Source organism: Charadrius vociferus, unplaced genomic scaffold, assembly GCF_000708025.1.
Source record: "Charadrius vociferus isolate BGI_N301 unplaced genomic scaffold, ASM70802v2 scaffold785, whole genome shotgun sequence".
NCBI lineage: Eukaryota > Metazoa > Chordata > Aves > Charadriiformes > Charadriidae > Charadrius > Charadrius vociferus.
In genome coordinates this window covers 396,996-410,578 of record NW_009648641.1, presented here as the reverse complement: position 1 = coordinate 410,578, position 13,583 = coordinate 396,996, and the positions used below count along the sequence as shown (strand labels likewise).

The window sequence follows — 13,583 nt, the reverse complement described above, 5'->3', positions numbered from 1 at the left end:
GACACAATACTCCAGGTGTGGCCTCACCGGTGTTGAGGAGAGGGGATGGATCCTCTCATTCAACCTGCTGACAACACTCCTCCTAACGTACTCCAAGATACCATCAGCCTTCTTTCCTGCAAGAGCACATCATTGGCTCACAGTCAACCTGGTGTCCACCAGGACCCCCAGGTCCTTTTCTGCCAAGCTGCATTCCAGCTGGGTGGCCCCCAACATGTCCTCATGCCTGGTGCAGGATGCTCCAGGTGCAGGTCTTTGGAATTGTCTTGTTGATGTTCCTGATGTGGTACATGCTTTCATTTCACCCAACATTGCATTCATCTAAGAAGATTACTCGTTGCAGTTGGACATGTATGCACAGAGCGGTCATACTAAATAATTACCTGTTTGCAGTTGTAATAGTAGTGCTCAAGACCTTTGAGTTTTAACTAGGTACACATATTTGCTTTCACATCTCATGATTTAAGAGGTAAAACAATAATGTAAACTGCCTAATTTGGAAGAGAGCAGTAGGCTGTAAAGAAAATAGTTTCTTTTTTCTTTTATTTCTAGAAATTCCGATGGAGATTTTCAAAGACACAAACTAAATTTAGCTACTCATTGATTTCAAATGGGATTTAGGCACTGAAGCACTGGCATTCTGTTCTTTAAAAAGATCTATTCCTCAGTTCTTTTATCATGAATGGACAGAAGGAGAGATAACACTGACAATAAACAATCCATCTTAAATAGAATATTTACTTCTTCCTTTTTAAGCTAAATTCTATCCACAGATAATGTCTATGACCTCAAGCTAACCCAGTAAGATTTACAGGTCTATATTAGGTGACAAAATTTGTTTCTGGATTCAGAGGACTATTTTGTTATATGCAAGGTAACAAAGGGTTTGGAAGGCAGAAAAGTTAGAGAATTAATACACTTGACTCTGGACTTCATGGTGTCAAGGTACTGAATTCATTCATTCTTTCCTTTGCAGTCAGTAGTAGACTATATGGGACAGTAGTTGGTGCTACAGATTATCCTCATGCTTGTCTACTCAGACTCTAAATTACTAAATAATCTGACCTTTTTGCACCCTACTCTTTTCTAGATAATTTATTTTTATTTTAAATTTACTAAAATAAAACAACATACTCTTTTCTCAAAAGCTTACATCCACCTATTTAGACAAAGACTGAATGATACATATCCCACATCAAAGTTATAAAATATCTATTTAAAACATTAGTTTTTGCTTAATAAAAGGCACTTTTGTTACCAAAAATGCTATTAAAATAATCAGATTATGCTGATATTTGTTAATAGTGTTTTTCATAGTTTAAAGTTTACACAAGCTCTAAATTTTTCATAATCACTGTGGCTAGAAATGCTTACAGACCCTGTGTGACAGTACTGGAAAAGCTGTTCAGATGGTAATATATGATTTACATAGCGATGTTGAATAGGCAATGACTAAGCTATCTACCAAAAGTTCACATGTTGACTTTTTTTCAACAAAGTAGGTTACCTACTTCATCTTTCCATGAGTATCTTCATGCAAAACAGTTTTTATGTTAAAAGCAGAGATTTTCTAAGGTACCCATGAGATGTGGAAGTCATGCTTTGTATATTTATTAGATTAAAAATGATTTAAATATTTCAAGGGCTAAAAAGTAGGTGTGGCATATGTCTTAATGATGTTAATAATATATATTTCACATTTTTAGTAACCACTCCTACTAGCAATTACCTAATTGACAGGTGTATGTGAAGTTGCCATTTTAGTGATTCACATGGCATAGCTAAGAGCCTTTTTTAAAAGCACGGAATTTAACTTTTACCTACTTTTCCCCTGACATTCATGTCTCAGTCCTGAACATAGGACTACAGGTGTAGCTGACAACTATCCAAACTAATAAGTAACTTGAAGGCCCTATGCAGCTTGCTATAAGAATCCTTCACAGATTCAGACATGTGTGCTTTTTCAGCTTAACTGAAATTGCTCTTAAGTAGGGGCCATCAAATGACATTTTTCAGGCACTGAACAGTATCACATCTCATTCAAATAGGATGAAATATGGTAAAAAACTGTGCCTTTCTGTAGAGTCAATATGCTTGTCCTAGTTTGCAAAGTACTAAATGACAGCATGGCCCATGAATGTTTAAGGGTGTCAAAATAGTCATTGGGAAAATGCATTTTTTTGTCCAAAAAATGAAACATAAATTCATGATTTTATAACCAGAGTCATCTGTGATCTTCCAAGGAAATATTGTAAGTTCTGGTGTCCTCATGCTAAGAGTGAGGCTGGGAAAAGGGCCTGAGGTTTTCCAAACAGACTCAGGTTTAGGCATTGGGTCTTACTGAAAGTTACAACAACTGAAATTTTAACTGACATATGATCTTTTGAAATTCTCAACCTTGAATTAAGAAGTCAGTCTTTAAAAATAAAACAACAAATATAAAAAAGGAACACATACAATGTACTGTTCACAATTAACTACTGTACTGATATTTCTTCTCTCCCACACTGAATAGTCTTCTTCCCCCTCTCTTCTAATTACTCATTCTCTTTCTCCAACATGACTCATTAAAAACTGTGATTTGGTGTTTGGGTTTTTTCTGCTTCTTCCTTATTTCCCTTATTTCTTTTTTTTTTTTTCCTTGGTGATTTTTCCCTGCTGAGCTCTCCTTACTTTTCCACCATCTGGCTAGACAGCTGTTACTGATATCACTGGGTCAGTGAGCTGTGAAAACAGTTTTTCAGAACCTGTGGTTCCCATTCTCTATGGGACTGGAAGTTCTGATGATCAGGACAGGTGAAATGATGTATGAAACAAACCTTGACGCTTTAAAGAAAACCAATGTGGCACAAATGTGTTGTACAGATAACATGGATATGTCCAGTTTAAACAGAAATCATACAAAGAAGCAAGATGCCAACTATGATCAGATGAATTATTAGCTAATTGGTAAATCAAGGGCTGGCTATGCTCTCCATATCAGCTTCATGGTAATACTGGACAGACAGGATGAAAGGGAAGTACGGGAGAAACTTTGACCCAACGCTGAAAAATTATGTGAAATGAGGCAGCTTTCAGCTGCATTACAGAACAAAAATGCAGAATATTCATATAAAGTACATAACCAGACTTTGTTCCTCATTTTTTCTGCTTTCTGCCTCCTCCAGTACACTTCTGCTCCAATAGGGACCAACTCCTTACAGCCCTGGACTCCACAAAGTATAGCAAATGAATACTCAAACACAGCTGCCTAAATCCTGATGTAATTACACAGACTGCTGATCATTACAAGGTAAGGACAACACTTCCTATCAGAATGTTATAATAATTAAAACTCAGATCCAGGATGTTTAGCTTTAAGTGTACGAACCATTCCGAAGATTCAGATGGAGCCTGTTGTATAAATACTTTTGTGAGATACAGCCAAACAAACAAAAATTTTATAAAACATCTCACCAGATTCTTCAAATTCACTGTTGTATGAGTTCCAAGTCTCACTTATGCGGAGCAGATTTTCTTCCATGGCTTGAATGTCCATGTAGGGACAGTTGCACTCTGGGAATTTGGGACCACACTGACACCAGCAGTCATTGTCCTTGCAGATGAACTCCCCCTCTGAATTGCAAGCAATATAGCTCAGAGCTGCCTGAACAAAATGTTCTTGCAGATACTCAGGTAAGATGACCTGAAGACCTGGAGGAGATAGAGTAAGTATTATATTATTAAATGCAAAGGAATGTTCGAACCAAGCAGCTTCCCCAACCTATGTAACAAACAAATAAACAAACAAACAAATTATGAAAAATGAAACTATATGGCTTTTTTAGTACAATTTACACATCCTTCTAGCATTTACACTATCATATGTTTCTTTTCTTAAGAATTAATTTCAGATATATTCCTCACATCTTCCTCTCAGTATGGAACATGCATTCCTTTAACTAGTAACCTGCTCAGACAGAGCATTTACTGGTTTAATTTCTTTCTGGGGGATTGTCAAAACCAGAAAGACATTATATCAACTTCTCCTTGTGAAGAACTGCTGAATGAACATCCTCAGCAGTAAGAGCTTTGCAGTAGGGAAGCATGCCGCTGAGTTATAATCTTGGTACTAGCAGCTAATGCAAATTTTGAGAGTGCTGATGAAAGGGAAAGCGGCCCTGAAAGACAGAGTAAAGAGACAGTATAATCAGAAAAAGAGGTGTGAAGGTAGCTTCCATTCTGTATTGGACTTGTTTTCCATGTCACCTTTAACACAACAAAATATAGCTTGTCTAAATAACTCTAGTTATATCTTCATGATTCTGTAGAGACCAACTAAGAAGAACAGGAAAAATTGGGTAGGAGGAAATTTTAGAAAAATAAAATTTGTCTGATATTTAAATTCTTATAACATTCGTATTTAACTGCTCAGAGACAGTCAATTGGATGTGATTGGTAGGGCTATAACACCTTGAGAAAGAAAATTAATTCTTAAATCTACTAAACGTTTAGCATGGAGAAAGGGTACAAAGCCTAGCTCCTATGGTGTTTCAAAAAACTGCTATGTCCCAAATCCTTTTGCAAAGTGTTTTCACACTTTACTCTGCCATGGAATGCAGAGGCCTTGCAAAAGCATATCACATTGATATATTAGTACCACAGAGCAGGGGAATCAAAAATTCAGAATATTTGTGACCACATATTTAGACTTACTCATCTGAAAATTTTGACCATTGTTTATATGATCCCAATGATGGGAAATGAGTATTTGAGTATTTTATATAGAAGCATTTTAACTAACTAGCTATCAGTCACTCTAGCTACATTAGTAATCAGCCAACCAAAAAGCCACTGCAAGGTACATTATAAATTTTTATTTATTATTTGTTGTCATTTTCTGTAGCAAGAATAATCTCTCTAGAACCAGTGGAACTTCTTTGTGGGCAAAGTAATTTCTCAGCATATGGATTGGTTGTTTGTGATGTAGGCTTCTTCTACATAAGCACTTGAACAATTTCATAGAGATTTATCCCTTATTTTTAGGTACATAAAAATTATAACTGTGACAGTAATTTCATAATTCTTCCCAATCGGAAGTCATATCAATTGCTAAAACCACGTCTGTCTCTGCTTTCTCTTACCTCATGTCAAAATTTATAAAACTTTGTTGTCTGAGTAAACTTTTCGATGTACTTGTGTACTTGAGAAAATCTTTGAATTTGTGAAAGGAAGAGAAAGCCCAGATAAGCAAAACTGAGTCTTGTTCAATTCTTCCATGATAAGTACAAAATAGTTTACATATATAAATATATATATTTCTCATAACAGCGATCCAATGGCATATATCAAACCACTGTCTGAGTGATGTAATAATTATTTTCCCAATTTTAACTGACAAACATCATGCAAACTATTTCTGGAAACATTTCATTGCATCCCAGTGGAAATGACAAGTTCTTTTTTAAAAAATATATACTGTCTCTGAAATCATTGTATGATTTCATGTCTTTTAACCTATTCTGGGGACAGAGAAAGGAAAGGGAAGGGGAAAAAACCACATGGATGTTTTAAACAGGAAGATAATCTTTCCCTGACAGCCATTCTTAATAATCAGCAACAACTTCACACTATACGTCCTACTGATTTATGAACCAATATGGAAAATTTTAAAAACCAGAAATAATTGTATAGCTGCAATTGTAACTGCAAATTAAGAACTGTATTCTTCTCTCATTGTATATACAGGGAGGTATACAGTAATAATAAGTCGTTCATTCTACATTTGTGTAACTGAAAAAAGCAAATATCAAGGGCCTAATAACCTAGAGGGTGACTTTTCAAAAATGTTTATGTACCTAATATGCAGGTTGGGAAACACATCTACTGGAATTAACAAAAAAATAATTGGAAATGATGCCTCCTCCTCTTCCTCTTCCTCCTCCTCCTCCTCTTCCCTTTCCCTTTCCCTTTCCTTTTCCCTTTCTCTCTCCCTCTCCCTCTCCCTTTCCCTTTCCCTTTCCTTTTCCCTTTCTCTCTCCCTCTCCCTCTCCCTTTCCCTTTCCCTTTCCTTTTCCCTTTCTCTCTCCCTCTCCCTCTCCCTTTCCCTTTCCCTTTCCTTTTCCCTTTCTCTCTCCCTCTCCCTCTCCCTTTCCCTTTCCCTTTCCTTTTCCCTTTCTCTCTCCCTCTCCCTCTCCCTTTCCCTTTCCCTTTCTCTCTTTTTCTTTTTTTTTTTTTTTTAAATATATAATTACTATTATTTTTCTAATGAGTGAGATGCCTAAGCTTCCAGGTCTTCTTAAAATTCCCAATAGTAGCCTTTGGACTCTTCATTATTTACAGTCTTCGAAAATCTATCTCCTGCTCTATAAAGCAGGCTGAGTACACTAAATGTCATTCTCTGCTTGGTGGAATCTTTGTGAATTCACGCTGTTTAAAAGGTGTGCAAGTGTTTGCTAAATAGGGCTGTAAAATGTTAACAGCATTATTCAAATTAGGTTCTGATGTGTGCAGAAATTGCTTCCATTTCAAAGACAACATGAGCTACTAACATTTCCTTCACTTGGTCTGGAATGTACTTACTGCACATAGCAAAAAAAAAAAAAAAAAAAGGAAAATGACCTTTTATGAGGAGGAAGAAAGAAAAACAGATAGTGTGATAAATGTCATCCTGTTCCAAAACAAATTAATGAAATTGCACCTACATACCTTGCAACTGAATCTTATTTTCAGGACTCTGAACCAGAACAGAGCTGACAGAATCTAGGTTGTCATAGTTACTGCAGCCAAGAGGACCAGTCCGCGTTTCTGTTACCTGATGGTAAGGGAATGGAAAAGCATTTGCTGTATTATTCAAAACAGACTGAGTTTAGAAGCCCGTTTCATAAAGTTTCCCTTTAATTCAGCTGGCGGTACATTTCAGACTTAATTAAGGTGAAACAGTTCATTTTAATTATGAAAAGTATGACTGCAAACATTTTACCAGTACCACAAACTTTGGGGAGCGCTATTTCTATTGCAGAGAATCCTTGCAAATACTTCAGCTGACCAACAGTCTAAAGACAATTTATTTCTTCACAGCTATGGGAATTACAATGAGTGTAATAAAAGTGGTTCATAAAAATGAGGACTGTGATTTTCACTGATGAAACTTGTGTACATGGCAACTCCTTGTTGAAGCCATGGAAAAAACTTTGACTTTTCTTGTGTAACAGAGCAGGATTCAGAAGTGAAAACATTCTATTAACTGTATTTATAATGGTGGTAATAATGGGATGTTTTTCATCAGAAAAAGTGCTAAAATAAGATTAGACATAAAACTCTAGATATCCTGCCTATCGTAATCACTGAATCCATGACCACAGAATCAAAATACAGCTAAGTCAATCAAAACAGAATTGTCACAAGTAGAACTCGTAGAGCTCTAGCTTAACAGTTGAGGATTGTGCTTAGCAACGGGCAGTTAGTTACATGAGTAAATAATATTTTTTTATATTATATTATATTATATTATATTATATTATATTATATTATATTATTTAAGGTAAATAGTCAGAAGGCAATAAAATAGGGGTGAATGTTGTTACGAGTTTTATCCTAGTTCTGAAAGATTATCCTCAGCATTTATCTGTACAATTCTTTATTTAAAGATTCATTTATTTCAGTGTTGTTTTGTATATTATCATTATTATTTTCAACCATTTGTGTATAAAGCAATGCAGCTTCATACTTATATGAAATGTAGAAAATATAAAGCCAAGTTCACAATTTCTATTGATTCTTATTATTCTTATGCCTCCTGAAATCACAAAGTAAAGAAGTTTATTAAGTAGCGTTATAATTTCTGTGTCCCTTTTTGTTCATGCATCTTCATTCTTCATTTGGATTATGCATATATAGGTAGAGACTACCACTGTTTTGATTATGGGAGTGAGAGCACTTGGTGTATTTAGGTGTGCCAAGAGGCAGAGTGGGGAAAAATCATCACAAAAAGGATTTTCTTACTTCGGTTTTAGAGACAGGTTATATAAATCCACTGATTCAAAAGAAAACTATATATATGAAAAAAATGAGATTTTGAGATGACTCATTATTGGTATAGGAAAGCAATAAAATATTGTTCTAATAATAAGAATAATAAATAATACACTATAAATAGAGCAATAAATAAGGACCTTTTCCAAACATTATGTTTTCACTGAAATCTATATATTTGTACTATTCATTCTTTTATTTTTCCAAGTACCCTAGCCTTCCCCCATCAACTCCTTTGCTCTGGTACTCTTAGCTTCTTAGCTTCTGCATACAAAACACATTGGAAGAAGAAAACCAAAATGCATAGTCCCAATACACAACAAAGAAAGACTAAAGCAGATAAAAATCATCCCAACTCCAGCTTTCCATGGATGACACTTCTAGTCAGAAGTCAAAGTGATGTAGTTACATATGCTTTTTTATACACTGTACAAATCCTACTCAACAAACATCGTGAAACAGAAGAAAAATTTGAGTAGTTGACAAATGAAAGCCTCAAATTTCTGTAATTTTTTCTGATTAAATGCAAGGATTCATTTTTGTGTAACTCATTTTGGTAACAAAGCAGCCTACAGAGGGGGGGAGAAAAGCTCCAAATATATTAATTGTTTGGTCCAAGTGTTAATGAAATCACTGATGATATTACATTTTCTGTTTCAGGAACAATAGAAACAAAATTGGAAAGGAAATAGCAGTTCTTAATTATCTTCCAAGCAGAGAAATGTGACTATATTCAGTTCCAAGATCAAAACTGAAAAGTGTTTTGTCTGAAAGTATACAATAAAAGATAAACCAAAAACAGGAGAGGGAAAGGTAAAATGTAAATGCAAAGAGTATGCTAAGATGCTAGCATAGTCCAGGAATGATTTCATATGAGCCATGCTTGTTTTGTATGAGTTAGGCCTGCAGTCCATAAAGAATGCTAATGCACAAAGCAAAATACCACAAACCGAAGTTATTTAATAACGAACCCCCCCTAAGAACCAGTAACAAAATAGGTGTGAAACCATCTGACATGAACCAGGCAGGCTATTCTCAAGTGGCTTGTTTGCAAAGATTATCACAGAACAGGTTTCCCTGGACAGCAGGGTGTTCAGTTCCCAGAAATAAACTATAACATTTGGCATTAATGAGACAAATGCCTACAGTTTTCACTCAGCTAAATCTCATAACCATGGTGATAATGGCCTGATTATAAGTGCACTAAGAACATACCTCCTAGCACTTAAACAGGGCTGAATTCTTGTGATATCAGTGGGTAGTATTTCCCTGGGAAACAGTACTTTTTTCGTCAATGATAATTAAGCCTATAGAAGTCTTTCCTAATAAAAGGGAAATATGTTTCTGCAGAGATTTTGTTTCTGGTGCATCCTTTTAAATGCACATAGCTAATATTCCTAACTACTTGTCCATGCAGAGGTAGTATGCTGTCTTGCATAAAGGACTATCCTCTACAACAAGACTATAAAAATGTATTCGGCTTCTAAGGAAGCTAACTAAGCCAACACCAAGGACAATTAGACAATGCTAGTGACTTCAAAATAGGCAGCTGCATTCATAATCATATAAACCTCTAATATTTTAAACATTAAAATAATGATTTCGAGCAAACTCATCGTATATACGTGACTGCTCATGGAAGAATGATTGGTGCATACAGAACGGGCAAAGTACAGAGGGAGGGGAAACCTGAATCTTTAGGATTCTCTTGTATGACTGTACTACCAACCTCACCTCCAGGACTTGTCTTCCAGCTCATGTCCCCACATATTCTCATCCCTGCACATTCTGCAGTCAATGCTCATTTCACTTTAAAAAAAGTTGATTAAATGAATAGTAACTAAATGTACTTTCTATTTAGAAGAGCCTCTCCTGCCAGCTTGCTTTTTTCTTTTTCCCCCAAGCTTGACAGTTTTTCACAAAAACACCTTTCTTTCAGCACTTTCCTTTACCACACAATAGTTGCTGCTCTGCTGTCCTACTTGTGTCATTGAGCATATTAAAAGACTCCCACTAATTACTGTGTAATTAAAATAAATCAAATCTTCTGAATGTTTCAAGCACTGACACTTGTCATGCTACCAGCTAGATGAACATTTCTGAAGGAGGTATAGACAAACCAACAGCACCCATCACATCAGAAACTGGGTTATTGGTTTTGGGTTTTCTTTTTTTTTTTTTTTCTTTTTTAATTTCCAACATTCTAAAGCAATACTTTATAGGCATGTAACAATTTCAACACGTTTTCTAGCAGCAGTATTGATAGCATAGAACTGACTTTTTAATTTGAAGAGCCCACTAAGTCAGAAGACCTGAAATCTCTTCCACCATATTTTTCTATTATCTGCTGTTGTAAGATGGAACAGAAATAGTAAATCTGATCTTTCTGCAAAAGAAATAAATTGCAAATTTTCCATTAATTTCATTAGCAGTTGAATAAGGACTTCTTTCAATTTTGGGGGCAAAGAGATGACTTTCAATTACACTGAATGCAGCAATAAAGTCTCCCAAGAGGTCAGTGTAATCCATCCATTCCATCCCCTTTGTTTCTACACTGTCAGGAATTTACTGTGAACTAGACTACTACATTACAACAACAATGAACTTGAAATGTATTATCCACACATAAAGCATAAAATACTTCAGAATATTCTAGGAATTGGAAATGAACTGACTGTTTGATTTCTGCTCTGTTGTTACATTCTTTAAAAATATTATCTTTCAAGGCTGTGTAGGTTCATCTGATAGAGATCAATCACCTTTCAGTTCAAGTCTATTGCCCACTTTCTCAGGAAGCAATTTTTTATCTGTAAATTCTGAGAGAATCCACAAGCACCAAAACAAGTCTTCGAACCTATGCTGTGAGGAATGCCTCAGCTCTCAGCTAGCAAGAAACATATGCAGGTTGAACTAACTTCTAAAGATACCTGAGATAGGGGTCAGAAAAGGAGGAGAAAACAATTACTCCTTGTGCTGTTCTGTAACACTGACTCTGCAGACTGAGCAACACTCCTGAGGTTATAGAAATTGAAAGTGAGAATCTACCCCAGCTGAAATCACCAGCAGCATTCACAGTTCTAGCATCAGAGCCACAATTTTTCCTTTTTAAGGACATTGTAAATCCGCTGCATGTCAGATGTCATGTTCCCATGCATCCTTATGTAAAGTAACAGGGAAGTTTGCAGGAAATGAGTCTGTTGGCAAACCAGTCAGGGCAGCTGTACCAGAACCTTTATTTCATCCACTTTCAGGAATCAAGGGTGCATCAGACTTACACAGAGAATAAGGACAGGCTGTTCTCTCAGAAAGATCAACTTATCTCATTTAATTAATCTTGATTAATAGATAAGAGTCAAGTTCTCTTATGGAGAAGTAATAGACTTAACAAAAACATAAAAGCTGAGTATTTTATTTCAGTTTACATTTAGATCTATCTGCTTGCTCACATCTTACTTAAATGAATACTAATATTATTTTTTCACAATTTTTGTTGCCTAAAGAGACAGATGAGCAACATGCAACGTGAACTCTATCTATTTTGTTTACAAGATAACATTAGAAACAAAGAGGACAGCACAGATACAAATTAAAATATTTCACATTCATAAAAATCTCAACGTATCTGTGGAAAGCAAAAGCAAAGAATCTTGCTGAAGAAAAGCCCGATTCCTAACGCTCCATCCTTTTCCAAATATAACTCCATTACAGTATAAAGGAGAAAAAGCTCCAAAGAAAACTTGGGGCACATACTGTAAAGGGAGACAATCTACCTACATTTAGCCCAACTGCAAAATCCCTTGCAGGGACTTCCCAAGAGTATTAGCAATAGGATTTATATCTTCATGGTTCAGTTCCAATATGCAATGTTGAGGCTACTGAGACTTTTCACAGTGTCCCCATTAGTTTCAAGAAGACAGCATGGTTTGGCTAATTATAAGACACACAGGTATTGTTAGTCATAATAATACTTGCAGTTGAATGGAAAATAATTTTCTTAGGTTGGGAATGTGTGAGTAAAAAATATAGTCCTTCCTGAATCGGAATAAAAAGTTAAAACATTATTTTTCTTTGTGAAGTGACAGGAAAAAAAAGTCTAGGACAATATAAAAATTATCTTTGGATAATTTGGAAACATTTTTCCTTTAGAGTCATAGACTCATAGAACAGTTTAAGTTGGAAGGGACCTTGAAGATCATCGAGTTCCTGCCCTCCTGCCATAGGCAGAGACAACTCCCATGACACTAGGTTGCTCAAAGCCCCATTCAACCTGGCCTTAAACCCCTCTAGGGATGGGGATTCTACAACTTCTCTGGGCAACCTGTTCCAGTGCCTTACCACACTCAAAGTGAAAAACTTCTTCCTAATATCTAATCTAAATCTGCCTTCTTCCAGTTTATAGCCATTCCCCATCGTCCTATCACTACATGCCCTAGTAAAAAGTCCTTCCCCAGCTCTCTTGTAGGCCCCCTTTAGGTACTGGAAAGATGCAATAAGATCTCTCCAGAGCCTTCTCTTCTCCAGGCTGAACAACCCCAACTCTCTCAGCCTCTCCTCATAGGAGAGGTGCTCCAGCCCTCTGATCACCATTGTGGGTCTCCTCTGGACCCACTCCAACAGCTCCCTGTCCTTCTTATGTCGGGGGCTCCAGAGCAGGATGCAGTACTCCAGGTGGGGTCTCACCAGAGCAGAATACAGGGGAAGATTCACTTCCCTCCACCTGCTGACCACACAACTTCTGATGTAGCCCAGGACGCAGATGGCATTCTGGGCTGCGATCGTATGTTGCTGGTTCATGTTGAGCTTCTGGTCAATCAACACACTCAGGTCCTTCTCCTCAGGGCTGCTCTTGATCCATTCTCCGCCCAGCCTATATTTGTGCTTGGGATTGCCCCAACCCACATGTAGGACCTTGCTCTTGGCCTTGTTGAACTTCATGAGGTTGGCATGGGCCCACCTCTTCAGCCTGTCCAGGTCCCTCTGGGTGGCATCCCTCCCCTCCAGCATATCTACCTCACCACACAGCTTGGTATCATCAACAAAATTCCTGAGGGTGCACTCTATCCCACTGTCCATGTCCACAACAAAGATGTTGAATAGCACCGGTCCCCGTACCGACCCCTGAGGAATGCCACTCGTCGCTGCTCTCCACTTGGACAGTGAGCCGTTAACGACAACACTTTGTGTGTGACTGTCCAGCCAGTTTTTTGTCCACCAAGTGGTCCATCTGTTGAGTCCATGTCTCTCCAATTTAGAGACCAGGATATCGTGTGGGATGGTGTCAAACGCTTTGCACAAGTCCAGGTATATGACATCAGTTGTTCTTCCCTTGTCCACTACCGCTGTAACCCCCTCAATAGAAGGCCACCAAATTAGTCCAGCATGATTTGCCCTTGGTGAAGCCATGCTGGCTGCTACCAATCACCTCCTTATTTTCCATGTGCCTTATCAGTTTCCAGGAGGATCTGCTCCATTGATCTTGCCAGGCACAGAGGTGAGACCGACCAGCCTGTAGTTCCCTGGGTCTTCCTTTTTTCCCTTTTTAAAAATATGGGTTACATTTCCCCTTTTCC

The 13,583-nt window shown here is 37.1% G+C and overlaps 1 protein-coding gene across 1 annotated transcript in view; it reads right to left on the bottom strand.

The window, feature by feature from the left end:
- The window catches only part of BRINP3 (bone morphogenetic protein/retinoic acid inducible neural-specific 3), a 212,151-nt gene that overhangs the window by 62,381 nt on the left and 136,187 nt on the right, over positions 1 to 13,583 (bottom strand). The window contains exons 4-5 of the mRNA XM_009886361.1: positions 6,688 to 6,793; positions 3,457 to 3,693 (exon numbers count right to left, since the gene is read on the bottom strand). Coding sequence (XP_009884663.1) covers positions 3,457 to 3,693; positions 6,688 to 6,793 — 343 coding nt within the window. The remainder of the gene's footprint in view (positions 1 to 3,456; positions 3,694 to 6,687; positions 6,794 to 13,583) is intronic.